The sequence below is a fragment of the Malania oleifera genome, chromosome 3 (assembly GCF_029873635.1).
Source record: "Malania oleifera isolate guangnan ecotype guangnan chromosome 3, ASM2987363v1, whole genome shotgun sequence".
Taxonomy (NCBI): Eukaryota; Viridiplantae; Streptophyta; class Magnoliopsida; order Santalales; family Ximeniaceae; genus Malania; species Malania oleifera.
The window spans coordinates 78,171,721-78,195,055 of record NC_080419.1 but is presented as its reverse complement, the minus strand read 5'-3'; the positions used below and the strand labels follow the sequence as shown (position 1 = coordinate 78,195,055).

At 37.2% G+C, this 23,335-nt stretch overlaps 1 protein-coding gene across 2 annotated transcripts in view; it reads right to left on the bottom strand.

Annotated features, from left to right (window-relative positions):
- LOC131152098 (probable lactoylglutathione lyase, chloroplastic) overlaps positions 1 to 20,907 on the bottom strand; it is a 36,633-nt gene extending 15,726 nt beyond the window's left edge. The window contains exons 1-8 of one of the 2 annotated variants that reach the window (XM_058103743.1): positions 20,646 to 20,907; positions 19,190 to 19,385; positions 18,986 to 19,110; positions 18,771 to 18,835; positions 5,194 to 5,406; positions 5,022 to 5,069; positions 4,021 to 4,128; positions 3,741 to 3,881 (exon numbers count right to left, since the gene is read on the bottom strand). In XM_058103743.1, coding sequence (XP_057959726.1) covers positions 3,741 to 3,881; positions 4,021 to 4,128; positions 5,022 to 5,069; positions 5,194 to 5,406; positions 18,771 to 18,835; positions 18,986 to 19,110; positions 19,190 to 19,385; positions 20,646 to 20,781 — 1,032 coding nt within the window. In that variant the 5' untranslated portion in view covers positions 20,782 to 20,907. Of the gene's footprint in view, positions 1 to 3,523; positions 3,882 to 4,020; positions 4,129 to 5,021; positions 5,070 to 5,193; positions 5,407 to 18,770; positions 18,836 to 18,985; positions 19,111 to 19,189; positions 19,386 to 20,645 lie in introns of those variants that run through there. The other variant, XM_058103742.1, reaches the window with a different exon arrangement.
- Between the last annotated feature and the right edge of the window lie 2,428 nt (positions 20,908 to 23,335).

Genomic DNA, 23,335 nt, shown 5'->3' with positions numbered 1-23,335 from the left:
TTCCGAGGGTGACGAAAACCAAAAATTTCAACAGAAATTTCGAAAATTTCATGGAAATTTAAGACCATGGAGCCCACACGATGGGAATGTTGGGTGTGGGATATAAGAATATGACATTAGAGCATGGTTAGTGCTGTTAGATTACCACTTCACCTAAAAGCTTAAGCTCTTAGGTAGAGTAGTAATCTAACATGGTATTAGAGCTAGTTACCAAGAGGTTATGGGTTCTAGTCTTGTTGCTCGTATTTATTCTATAGCATTTAAAAATTTATTGTGTGTATATTTCTCCACGTGCAGTTAGGCTACACGTGCGGGGGAGTGTTAAAGCTTGATATACATTGTTGGCCCACAACCTAAAAGCTTAAGCTAGTTACCATACGGTCCTGGGTTCTCGTCTCGTCACCCTAATTTATTCTATGGTATTTACAAATTTATTGTGTGTTTATCTCTCTGTGTTGTCGGGCTGCATGTGCGGGGGACTACCACTTTACCTAAAAGCTTAAGATGTTAGGTTGTGGGCTAACAATGTATATCAAGCTTTAACACTCCCCCGCAAGTGCAACCCGACAGCACGTGGACAGAAAAGCACACTATTGGCCTAACAAAGCTTAATCTCGTTTTGATGATAACAAATCAAGGTTACTTAACAGGACTTTAAGTGTTTTTGTGAGCGTACTTGAAGAGATTAATTGATTTGAACACTTAAAGTCATGAATCACGAAAGATATAAAGTTATGTGGGACATGAAGCTCGTTGAATCAGTGCATAAAGCTCAGAAGACATATTGGAAACTTCACAACATGAAGACTTAGGCATTTAGATTGAATAATAAGATGAAAGTCTCATGTAAGTACTTCAAATTCCAATATTGATTGATTGAAACTTCTAGGATATGTTATTGAACTTAGACACCTGATTTTATCCATGGAAAATATTTTCTCAAAGTCCAAATTAAGTTTTCCAATACATGAATTTAAATTTGGAACTAAAAATATTGAAAAACAAGTGTTGCTGAAAGGACAGGCGACTGATGATATCTCATCAGGCAACTGTGGTCTTACTGAGTTTGAAAATATGCAAACAGAATAGGCACAAGCGACTGACCTATCAGGCACAGTCGACTGACCCCATTCAGACTTTCCAAATTGCATTATTTTCAAAAGAGCACAGGCGACTGACCCTTCGAGTATAATCGATAGATGCCTATGTTTAAACGAGTTACAGTGTTGATCTTGTTTCCATATCTTGCTTGATTGGTTTCCAAATTAAGGGAAAATTTTACGGAAACTTTTTGAAACCCTAGTGCACTATTAAACATCATATCCTCACACATTAGGGTAACGAAAATTCACAAGAAAGAGAATGGCATGCACACATTTTTGAAAACGCTCTCTGGTTATACTACTGCTGTGTTCTTGGTGAATACTCACAGAAAACTGATTTGATCTTTCGAAACTCACACTCTTGAATCAGTTCTGGTGATATACTTTCGAGCTTCAACTTTCATATTGTTTATTTGAAGTATTTTTTATTCTAACGTGTACTAATCTGCTCATTTGAGGAGCTTTCTCTTGTACAAGCAATTGTTGCTTTGGTTGTTTTTGTTTTGATGATTGAAGTATTTTGAATCGTTGCCTAGCAAGAAGGTTGTTCTCGTTAAAGAGGCAAACTCCACCTTGAACGGAGAGAGGTTGTAACTTCACCTGGTAACGAAGATGGGAAAGGAAATCCTCACAGCGGGTTGCTTGAGGCAAGGACGTAGGCTGCAGCCGAACCTTGTAAAAATACGGTGTTCAGCTTCATCTTCCCTACTCTTTTTAATTTCTGCAAGATATAGCCTGCGCGTTTGACTATATTTTCATTATAAACTTGCTGAATATTGAAACTTGCTGAATATCTAATCTTGTTGAATATCAAATTGTGCTGAAAATCTAAACTTGCTGAACATTGGATATTGTTGAATGCTGATTGATTGTGATAGAACATATGTTAGTTGAATGGTTGAGTTGTTAAATTAAAAACTCAGATGAACACATACTTCTAAATTATTGAGAGATTACGCTGAGTTAAAGCTTGTGGAAATTAACTTTCAGATTAAAGCTTAAAGTGCTAAACTAATACAAGTGATTTTATAGAAATCTGTTTTGAAAGAAAATATTATTCATTGCTGAAAATCTGATCTTAATATTGATTATATCATTGAGGCATAAGTCGAATCATTGAATTTATTTTTCTTGAATACATTGTTGTAAATCTCATTGATTCCTCCAGCTAAAAATCATATTCTGAATAAGTGCTTAACTGAATGTATTAATTCTTTATTTCATATTGTAAATTCAGATTTTGTATTGATCTTTATATTCATTTACATATTCGTGCTCATATCTACAACTCCCAATTGGTATAGTAAGTTCCTTGAATAAATATATAGTTTGTGTAGATCATTAATAATCAAGGGTTAAAGTAAAAAGGAATTCCGCAAACAAATTTTAAATAACCCAATTCACCCCCCTCTTGGGATTACATCCTAATTTCACACACAATAAATTTTTAAATACCATACAATAAATACGAGCAACAAGACTAGAACCTCCTGGTAACTAGCTCTGATAGCATCTTAGATTACCACTCTACCTAAAAGCTTAACCTCTTAGGTAGAGTGATAATCTAAGAAGTGCAACATAAAAATTGTTCATGCTACAGTAGCTCGAACACTCTTAGCAGCCATATGATTTTGTTACATTTGTTATCTTTTTTGTTCTATTTCTTCAAAAGTTTATTATTGTCTCCCGTGCTTCTTTTTTGATAGTGACATGACTAGCATGTGACCATTTAATGATATTAGACAACTAGGATTAGATGGGGTTTATTCTCAATCAAGGACTAGGATCAAAGACCTGCAGTAGCCTAGTATAAATAGCCTTTTGACTCAATGTAATTTGATGGAATTATTCATAATTCATATTGACGTTAATTTCAGAGGTTCTTCAAGCCTGACCCTATTTCCTGCTCCAACTTTTATCTCACTCAAGTTTTTTACTCTGTTTTTCTTATCTTTGCTGACTTCCTACCTGCACTTCGTCAATATATACATAGGCACACACACACACACACACATATATATATATGTATGTATGTATGTATGTAAAGACAAAAACATCTCTTGTTTACAAGCTTGAGCTTCTAGTGCAATTGGTTGTTCCACGGGCCCCAACTCCCAAACGAATTAAATCATTTAAATTTAGCTTCTTTAAAATAACAACAACAAGAACAACATTTATTATCTTTAGCAGTCTAATCATGCAAACAATAATTGCATTCTAATATTTATTAATTACAAAAAAGCTTTATTTATTTTTCTAACCCAACAATTCAAGGTATCAGAGGAGCACAAGTCAGATTTGAAGAATTTGGTTACCATAGTTTAACCTGAAAGTGACACATAAATTTTCAGAAGAAAAAAAAAATGTCAAGTCGGTGAAATTTCTCCACCTAGTGCTACTTCGTGACATGCATAAGCCAGTTGAAAATGTCTATGCTAATCTCCTCACTGATTATTATTCAAAATTATTTATCTTCTGAAGGCAGTACAAAAATCTGTGTGGATAAATCTTAAATCTGTCACCATAAATCCAATTGCAAGAAGGAAATTTACGAAAGTCAGCTACGGGTAAGCAAACTATAAAAACAGCATCATGATTGAAGGCCCATGATTCATAAAGCTTATGTACTAGCCATACCGATTTCCAGCCATCAGGGTCCACACAGGCAGTAATCTTAGTGTTGATACCTGGCAAGGGCCCAGGTTCCTGAGTAATCTTCCCTCCACACTGTTTAATGGCTTCTGCAGTCTTATAAACATCATTTGTGCTAATTGCGATCTGGTTAAGAATAAAAAATTAGTCTCCTTAAAAATGATAATGTAAAGTGAAACTTTTGCAAGCCAAATGTGACATGAAACCTTGGCATGCGCAAAATCAAAACTGTGAGACAAGTTTTGAGGAAAGGTGGTAAATTCACCTGGGCGTAACCATTTCCTTTGTCATATTCTGTGACCCCATAATTATATGTCAACTCCAGCACTGCATTTTTATCTTCAGGGCCATATCCCATAACAGCTATTGTATACTGGAAAATAAGCATAACTAAATTTCAATGAGAACAGAAATATACATACACACTAAGAAAGACAGTCATATGACAACCTGAGTGGAGCTTAATAAACAAAGAAGAGCAAAGGTACAAAGAGAATTTTCTCATAAATAAATCGTGATGTATGTCACACAAAGATTAGTTATGTTTGGTACCATACCAACTTTAATTCCAATTTTTTTCAAACCACTGAAAGCCTCTCTAAGAACCTTCACTTAAAAAACAAAAAGCACTGTTTCTGACTTAGGGTTGACACATGCAAGTCATCAGAGGACACATGATATGAGCTCACCAACATCACCCTTGACATTTCTGGGGCATAGGCAATTCAAAATACGTTGACATGGTACTATGGTCTATGGTGGAATCAGTGCACGAGTACTTTACACGTAGATGGACATCATACTATGGCCTATGGTCCATGGTACAATAGATGCATGGGTATTTTACATGTTGCTGCAGCCTGGCACTTCACGAAGTAGCCAACTGCAGAGTAGAAGAATCCATAATTGAGCGTTCAGACTTTCAGAATTTGGATCACACACCCATGCTACAACCTTTTGATGTTACAAAATTTGAGGGAGAGTCAAACAAATCCCAAGCCCAGAAAGCATTTAATAACTGTGCCTAAGTTCATCTAACAAGTCCCACAACCACCTTAGTCATAGAGGTGGTGGGAAAGCAGAATCTAAGAGCCAGATTTTGCCAGGTGAGATCAAATTTTGGTCATACTGCACCTTGGTCATTACTTATGCATTTAGGAACCATATAATGTGTCAACAATTCAGTAAGATGAACTATTGCACACATATCGGCATTTAACATTTTTTTTTTCTCAAGCTGTTAAATGGGCCGTAGTAGTAATCTACCTTGTATTCAGGGTTATCTCTTCTTCGTAGAAGCTCCATGCCAAAAACCTTCAATTCCAAAAGAATAAAAGTTTGAGAAATACAGGTATATTACATTCACAATCACAGAAAACTTTTAGATGCTGCAAAGCGTGTTATGAAGAAAGCATTTACTGCACAGAACACTTCTCACCTTCTCATAGAACTTTATGGAGCGATCAAGATCACCCACCCGAAGCATTACTTGACATAGGGGCTCTGGTGTAGGTCCCCTCTCCAAAAGCTCAAACTTATAACCATCTGGATCCTCAATAAAAGCAATGACAGTACTACCACCTTTGACAGGACCAGGTTCTCTGGTAACTTTTCCTCCCTTTGCCTTTATCAGATCTACCGTTTTGGCAACCTACAGAGAAAATTTGATTAAGTGCATTCATGAACCTGAACAAAATTGACGAGAAATGGAAGTAGAGAACCAAAATGAGTACCTCCAAAATGTTCAAAGTAAAAAATTGTTACAATGAAAAATATGCTCATATAATTAAAAGTTTCATCACAATGAAGATATAGTTCTATGACAATAAAGCACAGATTATTAGTCCAGCAATAGGATTGCAATGTTGCCAATAGTGGCAAAAATTTTTAGAAAATTTTCAGAACTCAAATTTTCTGTCACTTTTCCCCATAAAATAATGGCAGTCATTTTCTTAGCATGTAGATAAACAATTTATGAATTTTCAATATATTTTCAGCATGTTCGTGAATTTGACCAAAGCTTTTGTTTTTTATAGCTAAATCTACACATGCTAAAACCACACACAAAATTTGGCCAAGATTTGTGCCTACTAATGTAAATAATGAAATAGCTAAAACATTAAAAATAGTTAGAAATTTTTTTCTGAATTTTATGAACAGTTTGCAAAGCATTTTGCAAGTTTTCTTGGTGAACTTGTGCAGTGACCAGAAACCATCCCCATTTTTTCCTGTCTGTTTCTTCCCTTGGCCCCCAATCGTTGTTAAAACACAAGCAAGGCATGCACGGGTGCAAGGAGCACTCAAGAGCTAAGACCTATGCCTTGCTGAAGCATGGTGTAAGGTATAGTTCAGGCATAGGCATGAGGCACAAGCCTTGGTCTCCTGTGCACACCTCTGGACCAGGCACATGGTCCAAAGAAGGCATGCTGGTTCTAAGGTTTGAAAATTTTGATTTCGCCTGTAATTTTATATAAATTTCAGTGTCCAATTTATTTTTTTTATAAATGATGGAAACTGGAAAATAAAGTACGAAACTTGTTTTTAATCAATTTTAGGAGCTTTTGATAGACATAATAGTGCAAGATTAAAACAAAAATATTATACTACGTAAATACATCAATGACAGGTATGGGGCCTATAAGGTGCAATCAAGCTCGCCATTCATGTTACACTCAAGTCCAGCTGTTCAACATGATTTGGCGCAAATAGGCTATGCACCTTACCTGGATTTCATGAATGCTCTAGCAACCCTGCCTATGATCACACATAGGAGTGTCCCACTCTATAGTCTACACTCAATAAATGAATCCATCAAGTTGGCATTGGAATCAAGTGTGATTGCACTTAAGAAATACCACCTAGCTCAACCTTACACACTGCAAAATTGCACTATCCTTGCCCTAGCAATGGGCACAAAAATAAAAATCAATGATAGTGCTTGCCAAGTTAGCCAATGACTTGTCATTACACATATGAATCTATGACATTGATGGGCTCCATCAACTTTAACCTTCCCTTTATAGGCATAAGCCCCTTCCTCTCGATGAATATACACTAGTTTTTTACCCAGGGGTTTAGCCAAAAGATCTACCAATTTCATCTATGATATTATCCCATCACTAAAATAGCTACTCTATAACATCATGTTGTGGGCATGTATGCTCGTTTTCCCCATTGTAAGGTTTATGTCTTGCACGGGCTATCGCAACCTGGAAATCACAATCCATAGACACAGATGGTACTAGTCTCATCCATAAAGGAAATTGATTGAGAAATTTCTTAGCCACTTAGCCTTAGTTCTTGCCATCTCTAAGGCAATAAACTTGGATTCCATAGTGGACCAATCTAGTGGACTTTTTTTCAGGCCTCAGCTCAATTAGTGACCCAATTCTACACTCCAACACAAGCAATAAATCCACTATACATGATGACATAATCCATGGTAACTCTCAAATATCTTAATGATTTTTTTTAGAGCATTCAAAGAGTGTAATGGTTTTGATTATATCTAACATGTCTACTAGAAAGCGCATGCAATATCAAAACTCCTATAATTTGTTAAATGCATTAAGCTACTTAATATATTAGCATATTGAAACAAAGATACACTATCACCTTGATTTTTCTTTAATTGATCACAAGCATCATAACAAAAAGGTTTCTGGTGTGAGTGACCGAATTTCTTAAGAACTCCTTTTATGTTATGTTCTGGTGATAGCATTATTCTATTGTCTATTAAGTGATGTAGTACTTGAGTTTGGCCTTCGAATGGTGTGCAATGGATCACTCTATGTTTTATCGTCAAACTTCATCAGGTAGGATCCTTCGTATTGTGTATGTGGATGATGTTTTAATTACATGTGATGATGATCAAGGTATTCAGAGCCTTAAACATTTTCTACAGACTAAGTCTCAAACAAATGATTTGGGACCACTGAAATACTTCTTGGGTATAGAAGTATCCTGATCTCATGTGGGAAGTGTTTTGTCACAAAGGAAAATATGTTCTTGATTTGTTGGATGAGACTAAGCAGTTAGGAGCCAAACCGATTGATACCCATGGATCCTAATAGCAAGTTAGTGTCAAATATGAGTAATTTATTGCCTAATCTTGGACGATACCGAAGACTTGTCGGACACTAACTTGGGTAGCCTTGGGAGACAAGCTCACTTCTTCATGTATTTGATCTTTTTTATTCATTAGTGAATGGGAAGAAACCTCTCAAATGTGACCATAGATGTTCTAGTTAGACTAGTTTCGAATCATTACCCTATCCTCTTGGATGTCAATCCCATACACTAGGGCCCTAGCCCTTTTTCAATTTGAAAACATGTGGCTGATGCATCCTTCCTTTAAGGAGTGCATAAATTCATGGTGGAGAGAAAGCAGTGTTCAAGGGGGAAGGGCTTTAAATCTATGAGCAAGTTGAAGTTGGTGAAAAGCAAACTAAAGCTATGGAATAAGGATGTTTTCAATGACTTGAAAGAGACGGAAAATCTAATCCTAGATGAGATTGAGCACTTGGCTAGATAGGATGAGTGTGGAGTGGACAGTGAAAAGGAAAGGACCAAAATAGGTTAGCTTAGCAAAAGATATGATCCTTTTCCGAGAAGATATAAGCGGCTTAGTTTAGCAAAAGATGTGATCCTTTTCTGAGAAGATATAAGCTGGAGGCAGAAATCAAGAATGAAGTGGGTGAAAGAAGGGAATTGCAGTACAAAACATTTCCATAAGATGGCCAAATAGAGAGGAAGGAAGGACATTATTGAGTTCGAGTAAGAAGCAAAAGGTGTCGCGTGGGACTCCAAACAATTGGGAAGATGATCATGGATTCCTATAGGAGGATGTACTTTAAGAGTGACAAGAATGGCTGATGGTAGAAGGACTTGACTACAGTCCTATTGATGAAAATCAAGCTACCTGGCCAGAAAGACCCTTTGACATTGAGAAGATCAAAGGAGACAATGTTTGATATGGAGAGAAATAAAGGCCCCAAGCATCAACATTTGACTTTGGGAGGTAACTTAAGAGGACATGATGGATTTATTTAGTGAGTTTCATAGGAATGGGGTGGTGGGGAAGAGCGTAAACTCCACATTTATCACTCTGTCTAATCAATTACTAGACTTTACAAAAATCCTTGCCAAGGTATTACCAAAGAGGCTTAGAGAGATGCTAAAGAGGACAATTACACTTGAATGGTCTGCCTTCATTAAGGATAGACAGATCCTTGATGCTGTCTTGGTAGCCAGTGAAGTGGCATAGGATGTGAGGAGAAGGGTGGGAGGGGTCTCTAGCTCAAATTAGACTTTGAAAAAACCAACTACATGTTAGCTGGAACTTCTTCAATCCAGTGTTGGCTAAAAAGGGTTTTTTGGAGGGGTGTGGAGAAAATGGATGAGAGGGTGCTTATCCACAATAACTATATCAGTTTCAGAAAATGGCCAAGCTAGGGAGTGGTTCAAGGCCTCACTAGGATTCAGGCAAGAGGATCCCCTTCCTTGTTTCTCTTTACACTTGTTTTGGATGTGACGAGTAGGTTGATCAACCATGCTCAAGGTCTTAATGTTGTTTGGGGCCTTAAGGTATGCAAGGAGGAGGTCATAGTGTCCCATCTTCAGTTTTTTAATGAATCTCCTCTATCTCAAAGTCAGCAATTTTTCAAGATTCTTACCTTGTTAAAAATCTTCAATAATATTTTGGGCCTCAAGATCAACATGCCCAAAAGCAGGGTTGGCAAGTATCAATCCTTGATAGGTCCTAGCTTGATGGTTTTCCTCTTGGTGGTAACCCAAATGGGGTGGAGAGAGTGAGCAGCAGGCTAGGGGGATGGAAAAGAGCTTACTTATCTTTAGGAGGGCACATTACCCTTATCAATGCTGATATCTCTAACATTCTCATTTATTAACATTCTCTTTTTAAAATCCAGCCAGCGTGGTGGAGGCTTTGTAGAGGATTATATGGCATTTCTTGAGGTCAAGAATCGGGGAGGGTAATAGAAATCGTCTTGTCAGCTGGGTTAGGATTAGAAGACCTTAATATAAACCGGGCTTGGGCGTCAGGAATGTTGCATCTAAAAATATATCCTTCATTGGAAAATGGCTTTGGAGATAGCCGCAAGTGGTCGACTCCCTTTAGCACTTAGTAATTAGAAGCAAGTGTGGTGTGCATCAAAATGGGTAGGATACCAAAGGAAGCAGCACGTTAGCAATTGGAAATTCATTTCTTAGGTACCCCTCTTATTCTATCCTCTCACTTGTTTCCCTGTTTGTAAATTTGTCATAATAACCTCATTCAATTTTGGGAAGGTATTTGGGTGGGAGAGGTTTCATTGGAGTCTTTTGTTCCTCGTCTTTTTAGACTTTCTAGCTTACACAATTCCACATTTAATGCTTTCTACTCTTTGGAGGGGGACACTCTCTTCAGATTTCCATTTCTTCATAAATCTCAACAAGACATAGGTAGATGATCTAACCATTTCATTAGGTGTTGGATTCTTTTTCTCCCTATAGGCATATATGAGAGATGATTCAAGGATTTGGATGTCAACGGAACAGCAAACAGCAAAAAATTTCTTTCCTTATTTCAGCCCACAATTATTTCCTTATTTCTCCATTCATTATTTTGTACAGTTAGCATACATTTAGTTTACATGTATAGAGCTTGAAAGATTATAGTTACATGTAGGGCTAGAATCATGCTAGAACTTATTTACTTTCCATGTATAGGATTCCTGTAAAGTCTACATATAATATACTAAACTCAAGGCCAAACAATTCGGCCATTCATACAATACTTTGACATGCTCTGATACCATGTCAAAGTATTGTATGAATGGCCAAATGGTTTGACTTTTTGACATTGGATAAGGGATTCCTTTGGCTCTTTTCCCACAAAATCTTTTCTCTCTCAGATCATGAAATCCACAAGTCCTTGCTCTTTCCTCTTTAACAATTTCAACTGCAAAGCCGCCGGGCCTGGGACCTCTCTGATATTTTGCAGTAGAGGAGACCTTTTAAGGCTATTGTTTTGGATATATGCTTCATGTGTTCTGAGTTGAATGAAACCAGTGACCACTTGTTTCTCCATTGTCGGGCAGCTGAGCAACTTTGGATCCTTCAGTAAGCTCATGGTGCTTCCTTGAATAGTTGATACTTTCTTGATGTTGTGCTATAGAGGTTTTGGGAGAAACAAAAAAAAGTGGCCTCATGGAGGTGCATTGTCTTTGCCCTCTTTTGGACACTGGACTGAAAGGAATGCTAGGATTTTTAACGGCAGAAAAACCCCACTAGTCTGCTTAGAGTTGCTTCTCTTTTGGTTTTTTTAGGGGAATGTTATTGTTATATCTTCAGAGGGATTGGAGGAGGGCTTTATTGTAATCACGTTTAGTTTCTTTTAGGAGGATTTCTTGCCCTCCCATTCCAAATTCTACTCTTTTCTTAACAAATTTCCTTGCCTATCAAAAAAAAAAAAAAAAAATTACAGTCGCTGCCCCTTCTTTGTCAAACAACAAAACACAGAAGAGATTCGGAACATCACCAGCAGTCTACTATCTAAAACAGAAAGTGCGGAACAGCAGATCCATCAAATTTCATTGCCATCTGACCACATGTTGGTCTCTTGCACCAGTGCAAGAAATATATATATATATATATATATATATATATATACACCAGCCAACATCCCTCCAAATCTCAAATATCCTTCTCTTTTGTTGACAAAATGTCACCAATGGCAGGCTTGCCATTCCTCAATCCACCTTCACACCGAAAACCATCACTAGCAACTCATGCGCCCCGTGCACTAGTAATGCACATAAGAAAACTTCAGCTTTCAGCTGATACTTCCAAAATTGCAAAAATTTCTCTGCTCCAGCCATGAGTTTTAATTTTCTTCATCATGCTGTGTGGCTGTTATGTCCAATAGAATTTAAATTTGTGTTTGGCCCACATTTTGGAGAATCACTTGTCATTCCCAGCATGAAAAATTAGATTTTATTACTGCATTTGTTCAGTTGGTTATGAAGATATATTTAATTTCTGTGATATTCTCTAGATTTAAATTATTGGCTAATGCTGTTAAGGGTCTTTGGCGATATACAGTTGCAGTAAAAAAACAAATTGCAACATGTTGATTAACATATTGTCATCTACAGAAATGAAGTTGTATTCCAGTAGGTAACAAAGCATGGAAAGTGCTTTGGATACTACTACCAATACTTTGAATAGGCTAAATGAAGTTGTAGCCTTGTGCAAGATGCCAGATGTTTTTCCTACCAAACATAAAAGTGGTAATTGTTGTTCCCTATAGTCATAGACTTATGGCTTCTGTGAAGACCAAAATGATAATTTGAATAGGGAAACTAAATTAGAAGCTCCTTATTTTGATGGTGATGGTCCTCCAGATGAATTTTTTATTGGTTGTATTCCCTAGAAAACTACTTTCGGTGGTACAACATGAATAAGGCTCAAAAGTTATACTTGGATGAATCGAAATTGACAAGTACTGCTCATATGTGTTGGATTAAACAACAATAAATCTTCAGAAGGTGGATATATGGTGAAATCAAAACATGGTACGACTGTACGAGGGGAAGCATGCCATGCAGGAGAAATTTGTACCTTCAAACTGCCAGCAGCTTGTGTGTTTTTTATGCAACTTTTTTATTTGAAATAGGAAGACAAGACAATAGCAGATAAATCTAGTGGATTTTATCATTTGGCTACTCATACCAAAAGAGAATGGAAAGGGATGCGATGGTCGCTTTGTCTAGAAAGGGATCAAGTCAATTATTGCCTCCAACCTTGCTGCATTTCATCTCATTGCAATTGGGGATGTTAAGGTAAACCACCATGGGCTACATAGACCCTTCGGTTTGAGAAGACTACTAGTAAAGTTGTCCAAGAGAGTCAGTTGAGTTTTTGGATGACTACCTCTTCAAAGACCCTAGAGCACTCCAGAAAACTTTTATGGTCCAACCAGCAATCAAGCGCTGCAAATGTTAAAGTTTTGGTATACGATGTCCTAACCAAGTCAATGAAATTGCAGCAAAAGAAGAAGATGATAATGCCACCTAGGTAACTAAAATCGAGAAAGTTCCAAGTAACTTACACGAAGATAGGAGACTAGCAAGAATTTTCGAGATTCGGGTTATTTGTTATAGGCAACTTTTTGCTTTCGTTATTGATCCTAGTAATTGCACAATTGTAGTTTGTTAAGAAGCTATGAGGAAGTTGCAATTAAAGGTTGAACCACATCCTAATCCACATAAAATTGCATGGGTGACCAATACCAAATTGAAGGTTCATGATTGTTGCTTGCTTACCATCTCAAACCCTTCTTCTAAACAAGTTGGAGATGCACCACCAATTTCCTTTTTTAAGAAGCAAGATGACTCCTTTCATGGTGATGTACTTGTTGGTGCTTTCCCAACTAAACAGAGTTGAGTGCACTTTGGCACGAGGGAATTTGGGTATGATGGGAAGTAGGTAATTGGATGGATTATACTAACCCAACTTGGAGGTTGATTTCAAAGAATGGGTCAAGGGATTGTTAAGTCCAAACCCCACATGTGTTTAGTTTAGTAGTTATTGTTGAAGAATTAGGTAAAATGGAAGACCTCATCACAACAATAGGTCTCTCCCTTATTTTTAATATATGTCTGATTACATACCAATGAAATGACCATAATACCCTTACTAACTCACGCTTACCAATATAACGCTAGCACATACTAATAATGCTAAATGACCAAAATAACTGATGAGTCCCTAAAATGCATGATTTTAGACCCTCATTTACCTTTGTTTATCCTCATTTTATTATGTAATTACTCATAGTTATCATTGTTCAAAGCTATGCAAGGTTTGTTCGTCTTTTCAAGAAAAACAGGTTAAGACCGAGGAATTAGGTGCACGAGAAGCTAGAGGAGAATTTGGAGACACACAAAGCTCAAATCTGATACTCAGCCAATCTCTTGAAGCTAAAAGTCATCAAAGGACAATAAGGTTTTTCTCAACGAAGTGGTGCGACTAGCAGCATAAGGGGGCAACTAAGTCTTTACTCACACAGGTTCTTGGGTTCAAATTGAGGAAGAATTGCTGCAAGGATCAACCAAGTCCTCGACCAAGTGACTCTATAGGGCGACCACGTCGAAATACTGAGCCAGAACTGAGATTAGAATTATTGAGAGCCTTGACGAAGTATTTGACCAGAGAGATCATGAAGGGCGACTATGTTGAGTACTTGAGATTACCTAAAGTTCGAGATCCTGCAAGCCTCGACCATCAACTCGACTATCAAGACCCCCTGGCGCGACTAAGTCGACAATGTTGAAGATTCAAATCCCTACTTTCCCTAGAGAATCAACCAAGGCACGCATAAGGGAAGCATGGGAGCAACTTGGTTGAGAGCGACGATCTTTTGCGCGAGATTTGCTGCAAACTTTCCTAAAATGAAAATCAAACCTTGTAAACCCTAGAGCCTATAAATAATTGCTTCGAAGATGAGCTCTAGTTCTTTTTTGGCCTCTCTTAGGTTAGTGACAGACCTAAGATGTCATTGAGAACCAAGTTAGAGTAGGAGTAGAGTAGTTTTGGTCTATGTATGAAGTGTCCAATGGCCTGTGACAACCGACGGCATTCATGTGCTCTCCATGTATATTACACGATCACTCTCTTGTACCTTCTGGCGTTAGTGACAGACATTTTGAATACTAAAGGGATGATCTTTTTACTTGCTTTCCATTTACTGCTTTCTTTAATTGCTTTTGATTTATTGCTATGTGTTTGATGAAAAGCTGCATTTAAGGATAAGCACTATTGCGTATCAGTCAGAGGGAAATAGTTGGCTACGGAACCTCGGAGGTGTTCGTAATCGTTGAGACAGGGTATACTCTGGTTCCCGACCGTGCTCCGCACGGTTGGTGCACCCTTACTACCTTGTGCCCTCGATCGACCCTCTCTCGCTTTGGCCCGCCTGGGTTAGTATTTCTATTGAAGTCTAAAGGAGCGTAGTCAGAGGCATGGCATCTAGCGTCTGATTCAGACCCCAGCATCGTTTTGTAGGAGTAGGGTAACATAGATTTATTTGCTTTCATTTAAAATGCTTTCCAGTAGATTGTTAGAATACACTCATTGCAAAATACCATCTTTTACTTCTCTTTTATACGAGGCCATAATAAACTAATTTAGAAGTAGCTTACTAACTGCGCTTTAACTCCCTAAGGATCGACACCCGACTTACCCCACTTTCTACTGAACTTAGGACTAGTTAGGTTTTATAAATTGTATTTTTGGTAATTAAGGACCCAAGCCTTGGCGAGCCTACCGATAACCATCAACACTTGCCCTCGAGCTAAAGCATATATCTCATATGCTCCTACCTTGTGACAAATGAATTTAATACAAGCACTCCCTATGGCTTTAGTGAGTAAATCAACAAGCTGCAAATCAGACTTCACATAAGCAATTGTAATGAGCTTTTGCACAAGTTTCTCCAAACAAAGTGGCAATCAACTTTAATGTATTTTATCTGCTCATGGAAGACCGGGTTTGAGGCAACAAGAATATCAGCTTGATTATACTTATCACACATCAATTCCACAAAAAAAGAATGTGGAAAACCCAATTCATCCAACATGTTCTTCAACCAAACAATTTCGCATGTAGTGTGTGCCATGGCCCTATGCTTTAACTCTTTCTTACTCTTCCAAAAAACCAAATTAACACCAACAAAGATACAATACCCAATTGTAAATCTTCAATTGAAAGGTAACCCAACTCAATCTGCATTTGTGTATCCTTGAATACAAGTGTGACCCCAATCCATAAGAGACCGCAATACACCTTTAAGATATCTCAAGATGTAAATTACTGCATCCTAATGACTCGTTCTCAAAGAATCAAGACACTGGCTCACAAGATTTGTTATGAAAATACATTTGGTGGAGTGACTATGATCCATGGGTGTATGTTTGGATCCCAATAACCTAGTCTCATCTAAAAGATCAAGAACATACTTCTTTTGAAGCAAGGTGATTTGTAGGAACATAATTCCTTTGAAGTTTGTGTCTAATATTTAGTGTGAGCCTTGTCAATTAGGAAAACATCATTATGCTCCCTTTTCTTACTGAGTCAAAAAATGGGTGGTTAGCCTTTTCATGTGAGTCCAATATGATGTTTAGGGTCCTAATCATGACACGTCAAAGTTGGGGTTTCGAATCTTTGTTACATTTGTCGATGACTACTATAGAGTGATTTGGTTGTGTTTAATGAAAGATCACTATGAGTAGTTTCATATCTTTTTTGCCTTATATTCTCAAATGAGGACTTAACTTAATATGCAAGTCAAGATACTTCTTGGCAACCTTCTATTCTTAAATGAGGACTCATTTTGATATGCAAGTCAAGATACTTCCTGGAAGTAACACCAAGGAGTACTTCAATACTCAATTCACTTTCTATTTGACTGAGTCTAGTATGATACATCAATCATCTTGTGCACACAATCCACAAAAAAATGAAGTTGAAAAGCGAAAAGGGATATATTTTCTCAAACTGACTTGAACCCTATTGTACCAAATGAATGTTCGGAAAGTTTTTTGGAGTGATATTATCCTCATTGCTTGCTCTTTCATCAATTAAATGCCACCCTCTGTCCTTGGTGGTAGAATTGCATATTCAGTTATCTTCTCTAAGGCTCCTTTGTTCTCATGTCTTCCTCGTATATTCAGTTGTGCGTCCTTTGTCCATCAATTAAGTACAAGACTGGATAAGTTGGATCCTTGTGCTATCAAATATATTTTTCTAAGCTATTCTTGTACTCAAAAGGGATATCGATGTTAAAGCCCTACTTTACATTGATTCTTTGTATATGCTCATGTCACCTTTTTCGAGTCTACAACATACTAATATGAGTCTTTGAGTCCGTTGACCTTGACGAATCTATTCCTCTTCTAGCATTCCAAATCCTAACCTATTATCTCTGCCCAATCCTCCCACATCTTCATCCAATTTGAGTCCTTATTGTCTCTTGGATCATCCCAATTTGTAGGTGTACATACAATGACTCAAAGGCGGAGAGCCTCATTTAGCTCCCACTTCTATGCCTCTAGTTCTCTCATTAGATGATCCCATATCCCAAGATGTTAATCCTCCTATTGTTGTTGGAAAAGGTAAACACACTTGTATCCAACATCAAATCTCTAATTTTGTTTGTTATAATTTATTGTCACCCTTATATTATAGTTTCCTTAGTACTCCATTTTTTTTGTTTTTCTTCCAAAATTTACTTCTAAGCCATGACCCGGTGGACGATTGCAATGATTGAAAAGATGCATGCACCATAGGATAATGATACTTGGGAGTTGGTACCTATTCCTCCTAATATTTTTGTGCTTGGTTGTTGCTCAGTGTATACCATGAAGGTCAACCCATATGGTTATAGGGCTCAGTTGAAGGCCTTGCCTTGCTACTAGAGAATATAGTATGTATTTTATCATCATACTTCATGTGGCAGAATTCTACCTCTTGTGTACACGGATGATATTGTGATTACCAATGATAATAATCAAGATATCCAAGGCCTAAACCATTTCCCACGTACTAAGTTTCAAACCAGAGATTTGGGACCATTGAAGTACTTCTTGGGTGTAGAAATATCTAGATGTCATATCTTGTCACAAAGGAAATATAATCTTGATCTTTTACATGAGATTGGGCTGTTAGGATCCAAATCATTTGATACACCCACTGGTCCTAATAGTACATTAGTGCCAGATATAGATGGTTTGTTGCCCAACCTAGGATAGTATCAAAGACTTGTAGGGAAGTTGAATTATTTCACGGTCATTCGACTAGATATATCTTCCACAAGTGTTGTGAGTTAATTTCTCATTTGGGTGAACAACGTACTTCTAACTATCTTAGAGGAGGAGTATTCAAGGTTCCTGAAGGCATCCTAGCACGCATCTCATCACATTACATCTTTTGCTCAAAAAGGTAATCCTATAGTTTGTATGTCATCTAGTATCTTTCCCACCAGTCCTAGAGTAATTAGTTATAAATAGGTGGACTTGAACACCGCAAGAGGTATTTAGGCTAGAAACATGCTTGAAATATTTTTACAATATATGTCAAGTACATACCATGACCATAATACCCTAACTAACTCACACTTACCAACATAAAACCAACACATACTAATAATACTAAATGATCAAAATAACCATTAATTGTTATTATGGTAATTCAGTTTAATTTATAGTCAGCTTATGCACATGTGAGGTTTATTTGAAGATTTATTGTAATTTAGGCATTTTTTGAATATTAAAGCTGGTATTTAAGGATTCAAAACTCGAAGTTAATGTGAGTTTTCCCCCACCTTGTTTCTTCTTCTTCTGCCACTCCTCTTCCTTTTCTTCCTTCTTCTTCTCTCCTCTAGATATATTTCTCTCCCTATTTTTCTCTTGGCAGTAACTCCAAGCACTACTCTACATCACATGATTAACCCATTTGTATCAGGCACACTCAAAACGAATAGATTGTGCCTTGCCTCGCGTACATGCGGGCGACTCTCGGTGCTTGTTTATTCACGAGGCCCACATAATGATCCCATGTATAATGTGGTTCAAGAGGCCAAATAATCAATGTGGAACGATTCTAAAAGGCAACAAGCCAAGTAGCTAGAGAGCAAGCATTAATGAAAGCCAAGAATTATGCTAATGGCTTAGGCTTTTGAAATATGAATTCAACACTAAGAAAACAACAAAAATAACTTCATCAACTTTTTTTACATCTCAAGATGCACTAAATTATTCCTGGCCATCGTTAATTCACAACAAGATAAGACCTTTACCCAAAAGAAGCATACAGAAATCACAAGCAGCTTTAGTAGGTTCACGCAGTATTGTCAGATTTAGGCAACTTGTTGAAATTAATAAACCATGGAGACCAGGTGAAACTTGATCTTCATAAATGTAGAAAGCTTATCTAAGTCAAAAAATAGGAACTTACATCCTCCACTGCAACACCAAAATGTCCAAAACCCGTTCCAATATCATACTTGTCAACTCCATAATCTGCCAGTGTTATCATATTAAAGACCAAATCCAATGTGATCCAACCATGCAATAGGGGAACGCACTTTAGCATTTATTAAAGGAAAAAAAAAACATTTAAGCATTCAAAAAAGTGTGAAATCCTGAAAATTCATGACAAGAATGGCTCACTGTAAGTAAGTTCAACAACAAAATTGGAATCTTCAGGCCCATATCCAAGAAAAGCATTTGCATATCTATCCTCCGGTATGTCACGTTTTCGCAACAGCTTCATCCCCAGGCATTCAGTATAAAACCTGCATACTCCACAAGCTAATTAGTTTTGTACCAGCCATCCATCACTAAAGCAGTAAAATGTTGCACTAAAAGGTGTACTTGATTGTCTTGTCTAAGTCACCAACACGATAAACAACATGGAGCATTCTTCTCTTGTCATTTTTTACCCAATCTGAAGCATTTTTCGCAGTAACAGAAGTACTAGTTTGTGCAGCTGTGCTGGCCTCTACTGTGTTTCCTTCTGCTTTTAACAAAATAGACGACTTTCCTCCATATAGTTGTGACTGAGGAATCGCTGGATAACCACCCAAAAGCATTAATGCATAACCAGAAAACTTAATTCAGTGAATAATTTATTAAATTAACAAAATGAAAAATGGAGATGATCTATATCTGCCATGCACTCAGTCTCTCATGAGTCATTATCACTGGATATCTAAATTCGTGGTCCAGACTAAATACAAGTAACATAATATATTGATATATAGCAATATGTATCACCAATATCCAGTCACCAATGCTTACCGTCAATATGTAAAAGTAAGTAGTGTAGCTTATCCAATGCTAGAAAGATCCTATTGCCCTTCAAACCTAACCAACAATCATCCTCCCGAATCCCCAAACCATGAAAAAAGATATGCTTACTGCAATTATAACTAGTATTTTTATCAACAAAAAAAAAAAAAACTAGTATTTTTATCAAGAGAATTGTAAAAGCAAATTTGATGTTCAAGCATCAAGGAATTTGGTTAATTGAAGAACTGCTCTAAAAAGAGTTTGATAAATCAGGAATCAGGAACAACTGATGTTTGATATTTATTTATTTATTTATTTAGGCAACATTTTCGTATGGGATTAATTGGCTGGCTCTTTTATTAATTATTTGTCCTGATCTCGGGATATCTGCTAATTCTGAATCTTAATGTCTTATTACCAGTACAGCACCCTATCAAAGCGCAGAACAGTATCCGAAATCAGCGAACACATTAAAGGATATTGCTGCATTTGAATGGTACAAATGCTGTCATCAATTTTACATCCATGCCACTAAGATGTTTTTTATTTTTATTTTTATTTGTCTGAGATGTCATTTTATTGCCTTGAAATAGAGTTTCTGCAATTCTGTCAGTGAACCAGCATTATGTACAAGCCCCGCACTACAGTTCCCAGAAAGCAACGGTAATTCAACAATGGCGTTCATCAACCCAATAGACATAAACAGATATAGATATATATAATTTTTTTATCCGTCTGTTTGCATAGGGAATGTTGGAAAAAAAAAAAATTCTAATATTCAAATTTCAATTAATAGAAATTCGAATGAACGAAAAAACAAAAATGAAAATAAACGCAACGTAACACATTCAGCTAAGCAAACTCAAATATCTACAATTTTTAATGAAAAACAATCTTTGTTCTTCCATTATCTCCCGCGACCAATCCAACACTATGAAGTCAAATCTCTATCAAATGAAACTCCAAAATTGCACAATTGAGAGAGAGAGAGAGAGCATTGGAATTTGAAGGTGAGAAAAGGAAGCTGCAGAGGACTAACCACTGCCGAGGTGAAAGAGAGCGAGCCTTCGGGAAGGGGTATAAGCAGAGAGACGAAAACCAGGCCGAGAAATAGGAGAGGAAAGTCGAAAAGGCTGAAGACACAAGAGATGAAGAGACGAAGAAGAATGCGCCATTACAAGTACCTTCACCACTCTCTCTACTGGAGTCTCTCCTCACTGTCCCTCCTATCTCTCTACTGTCCGCCTGCTGGAGCAGGTACCTGGGTCCCGATGTAGATATGGTGGAGAAAGTGAGACAAGACGGAGAGGGAGATAGAATGGGGATAAAATGCCGTTTGCTGGCCCAGCGTGGCTTGGGCCAACTTGGGCTTTTTTTTAGTTGGGCCGTCCAAGCACATCAGCTCAATTCTGGTGAAATGTTCACTCTTACGGTCTGACCTACCGGACTGACAGATTTATTCCATAAAAGATATTTTACTAATACTAAATGTTATAATTTCAATTCAAATATGGTAAGGTATTGTCACTGATTTTACAATTTTGTCTCATAAAAAGTGCTTCACAGAGCTCGTATTATAGATCTCTTTAATACGCATTTGATGTGTAATCGTAATAGCTATATTATATTTTCTAACTAGATAGTAAATGGATTACGGATATCATGCACGGATTGGAATAGATTTGGTAGTTCCTAAACAAAGTAGCAGGAGCAGTTGTTGGGATGAATTTTGTAATCTGACTCATTTGAAGTGAGGAATATATTTTCTCAAACCAAATTTGCCCTATGTGGATACCGCTAAAGTTAACGAAAACTCGTCTCGATATATAAATAAATAAACAAATAAATATATGTACATGTACATGTGTATGTTTTAATTGGGTGTATGCATAAGTATATAAATATAGTATTTTCATTCAATTATTCGTAGCTTCTAATGTATTGGTTTTATTTTATTTTACTATATTATACTAGAAAGATTATGTTATCTATAATTATATTAAAAATAAGACAAAGTATGTTATTTTCATATTATAATTTGTTTCTTTTTCAAAGTTTTGCATATTTTTTTAATAGTTGGCGAGCCAAATTCAGTTCCTTGCAGAAGGAGAAAATAATGTCCTAAGAAAAATTGAGAGCGATAGATGGAGTGGCTAATTCTCGACATATTGAATTCGGATTTTGACCCTCCCACCCTCCCGCTCTAAATCCAAACCATTTACATCTCTCTTTGGAAGTCACTAAACATCGTACTAGCATTTAGACTCACATAATTTTAGGGGGATCAAATATGTATATAACATGTTGCAAATGAAAGGAAAAGTTTATGCGGAAAAAAAAAAAAAAGAACTTTTATATTATTTTTATTGACTTAAAAAAGTATATGATATAATACCAAAGAAAGTTGTATGATGGGTTTTAGAAAAAAAAAATTATATAGCAGGTATACTAATATCATTAAAGATATGTATGATCAAGTGATGACTAATGTTAGGATTATGCAATGATCATTTGGACCGAATGATCAAAATGGAGATTAACAAATCTTAATTACCTCTCTTTGGCTTCTATTTTTTATTTCTAACTTTTTTTTTTTTTTGTCATTTTTTACTGTACCAAATGATTTAGGACAATTTGAAATAGTAAGGTGGGGTCCAATAACATTTTTGACCTTGGACATGAAAATTGAAGCAAAATCCATGTCTTTCTACCAATTTTGGTTGCATTGCACAATCTTGGGACGGTCTAAAATGATAAAAAGAGGCTTAATAGTGATTTTGACCTTGAGTGCAAAAACTGCGGTAAAACCCTATCATTTCGGATTTTCCTGTTCTAACTGGAGCCATGAGACAGTCAGGAGCTGGAGCTGAGTTGGAAACGCGGTCCATTTATGGAGCTGAGTTGGAAATGCAGTCTATTTATCTCTCCATTCATTTAGATTTTATCATGATGGATGAAACTCCCAAATTTGCAATTTAATGTATGAATTGTGTTTTAAATTTCAGCTCTTTAAATAGAGTACTGAGAAATGTAATAGATACAAGTGAGAAGCTCAAAGAGTCAGAGAGTTGAGTGGAGAAAGAGGAGGAAAGAGGGAGAGTGTGAGAATTGTAATTTTTCGGCAAAATAGTGAATATTTGGTGTGTGCTCCGTGGACGTAGGTAGATATTGATTGAATCACGTTAAATTTCTAGTGTCACATCTTTTTGGATGCTCACAAGTTCCTAACAAGTGGTTTCAGAGCCAAGTTGGAGCAGAAAAGCGAGATTGAAAGTGATCCCGAAATCAGAGTTCTATCTAGTGGATCAAAACTAAGTTTTGAGGCCACCATCATATTCAGCTCGCTGAGACAAAGAGAACCGTGCAGACCCGAGCTCGAATGGAGTCCAGACGAAGCCTCACGCGCCCTCACACGCCTTACCAGAGCAAGACACTTCGCCACGCGCCGGTCACGCGCCGATGACCAGCTTTTCCACGCGCCCACGCGTTACACGCGTCTTCCTCGCTCGGATCTCTTCAACACGAACCAACAGATTACTCAGACCAAGATTAATTTGAGAACCAGATCCGACCCACCAACACAGAACCGGCCACGTCAGTATCGCTGAGTCAGTCGCCGTCAGAGCGCCACGACAGCTTGCCATGTCGGCCAGATGAGTGCCACGCCAGCAGGGATGCCACGTTAGCCGCCACGTTAGTAGGTGGGCCCCACAACCACGACAACATGTG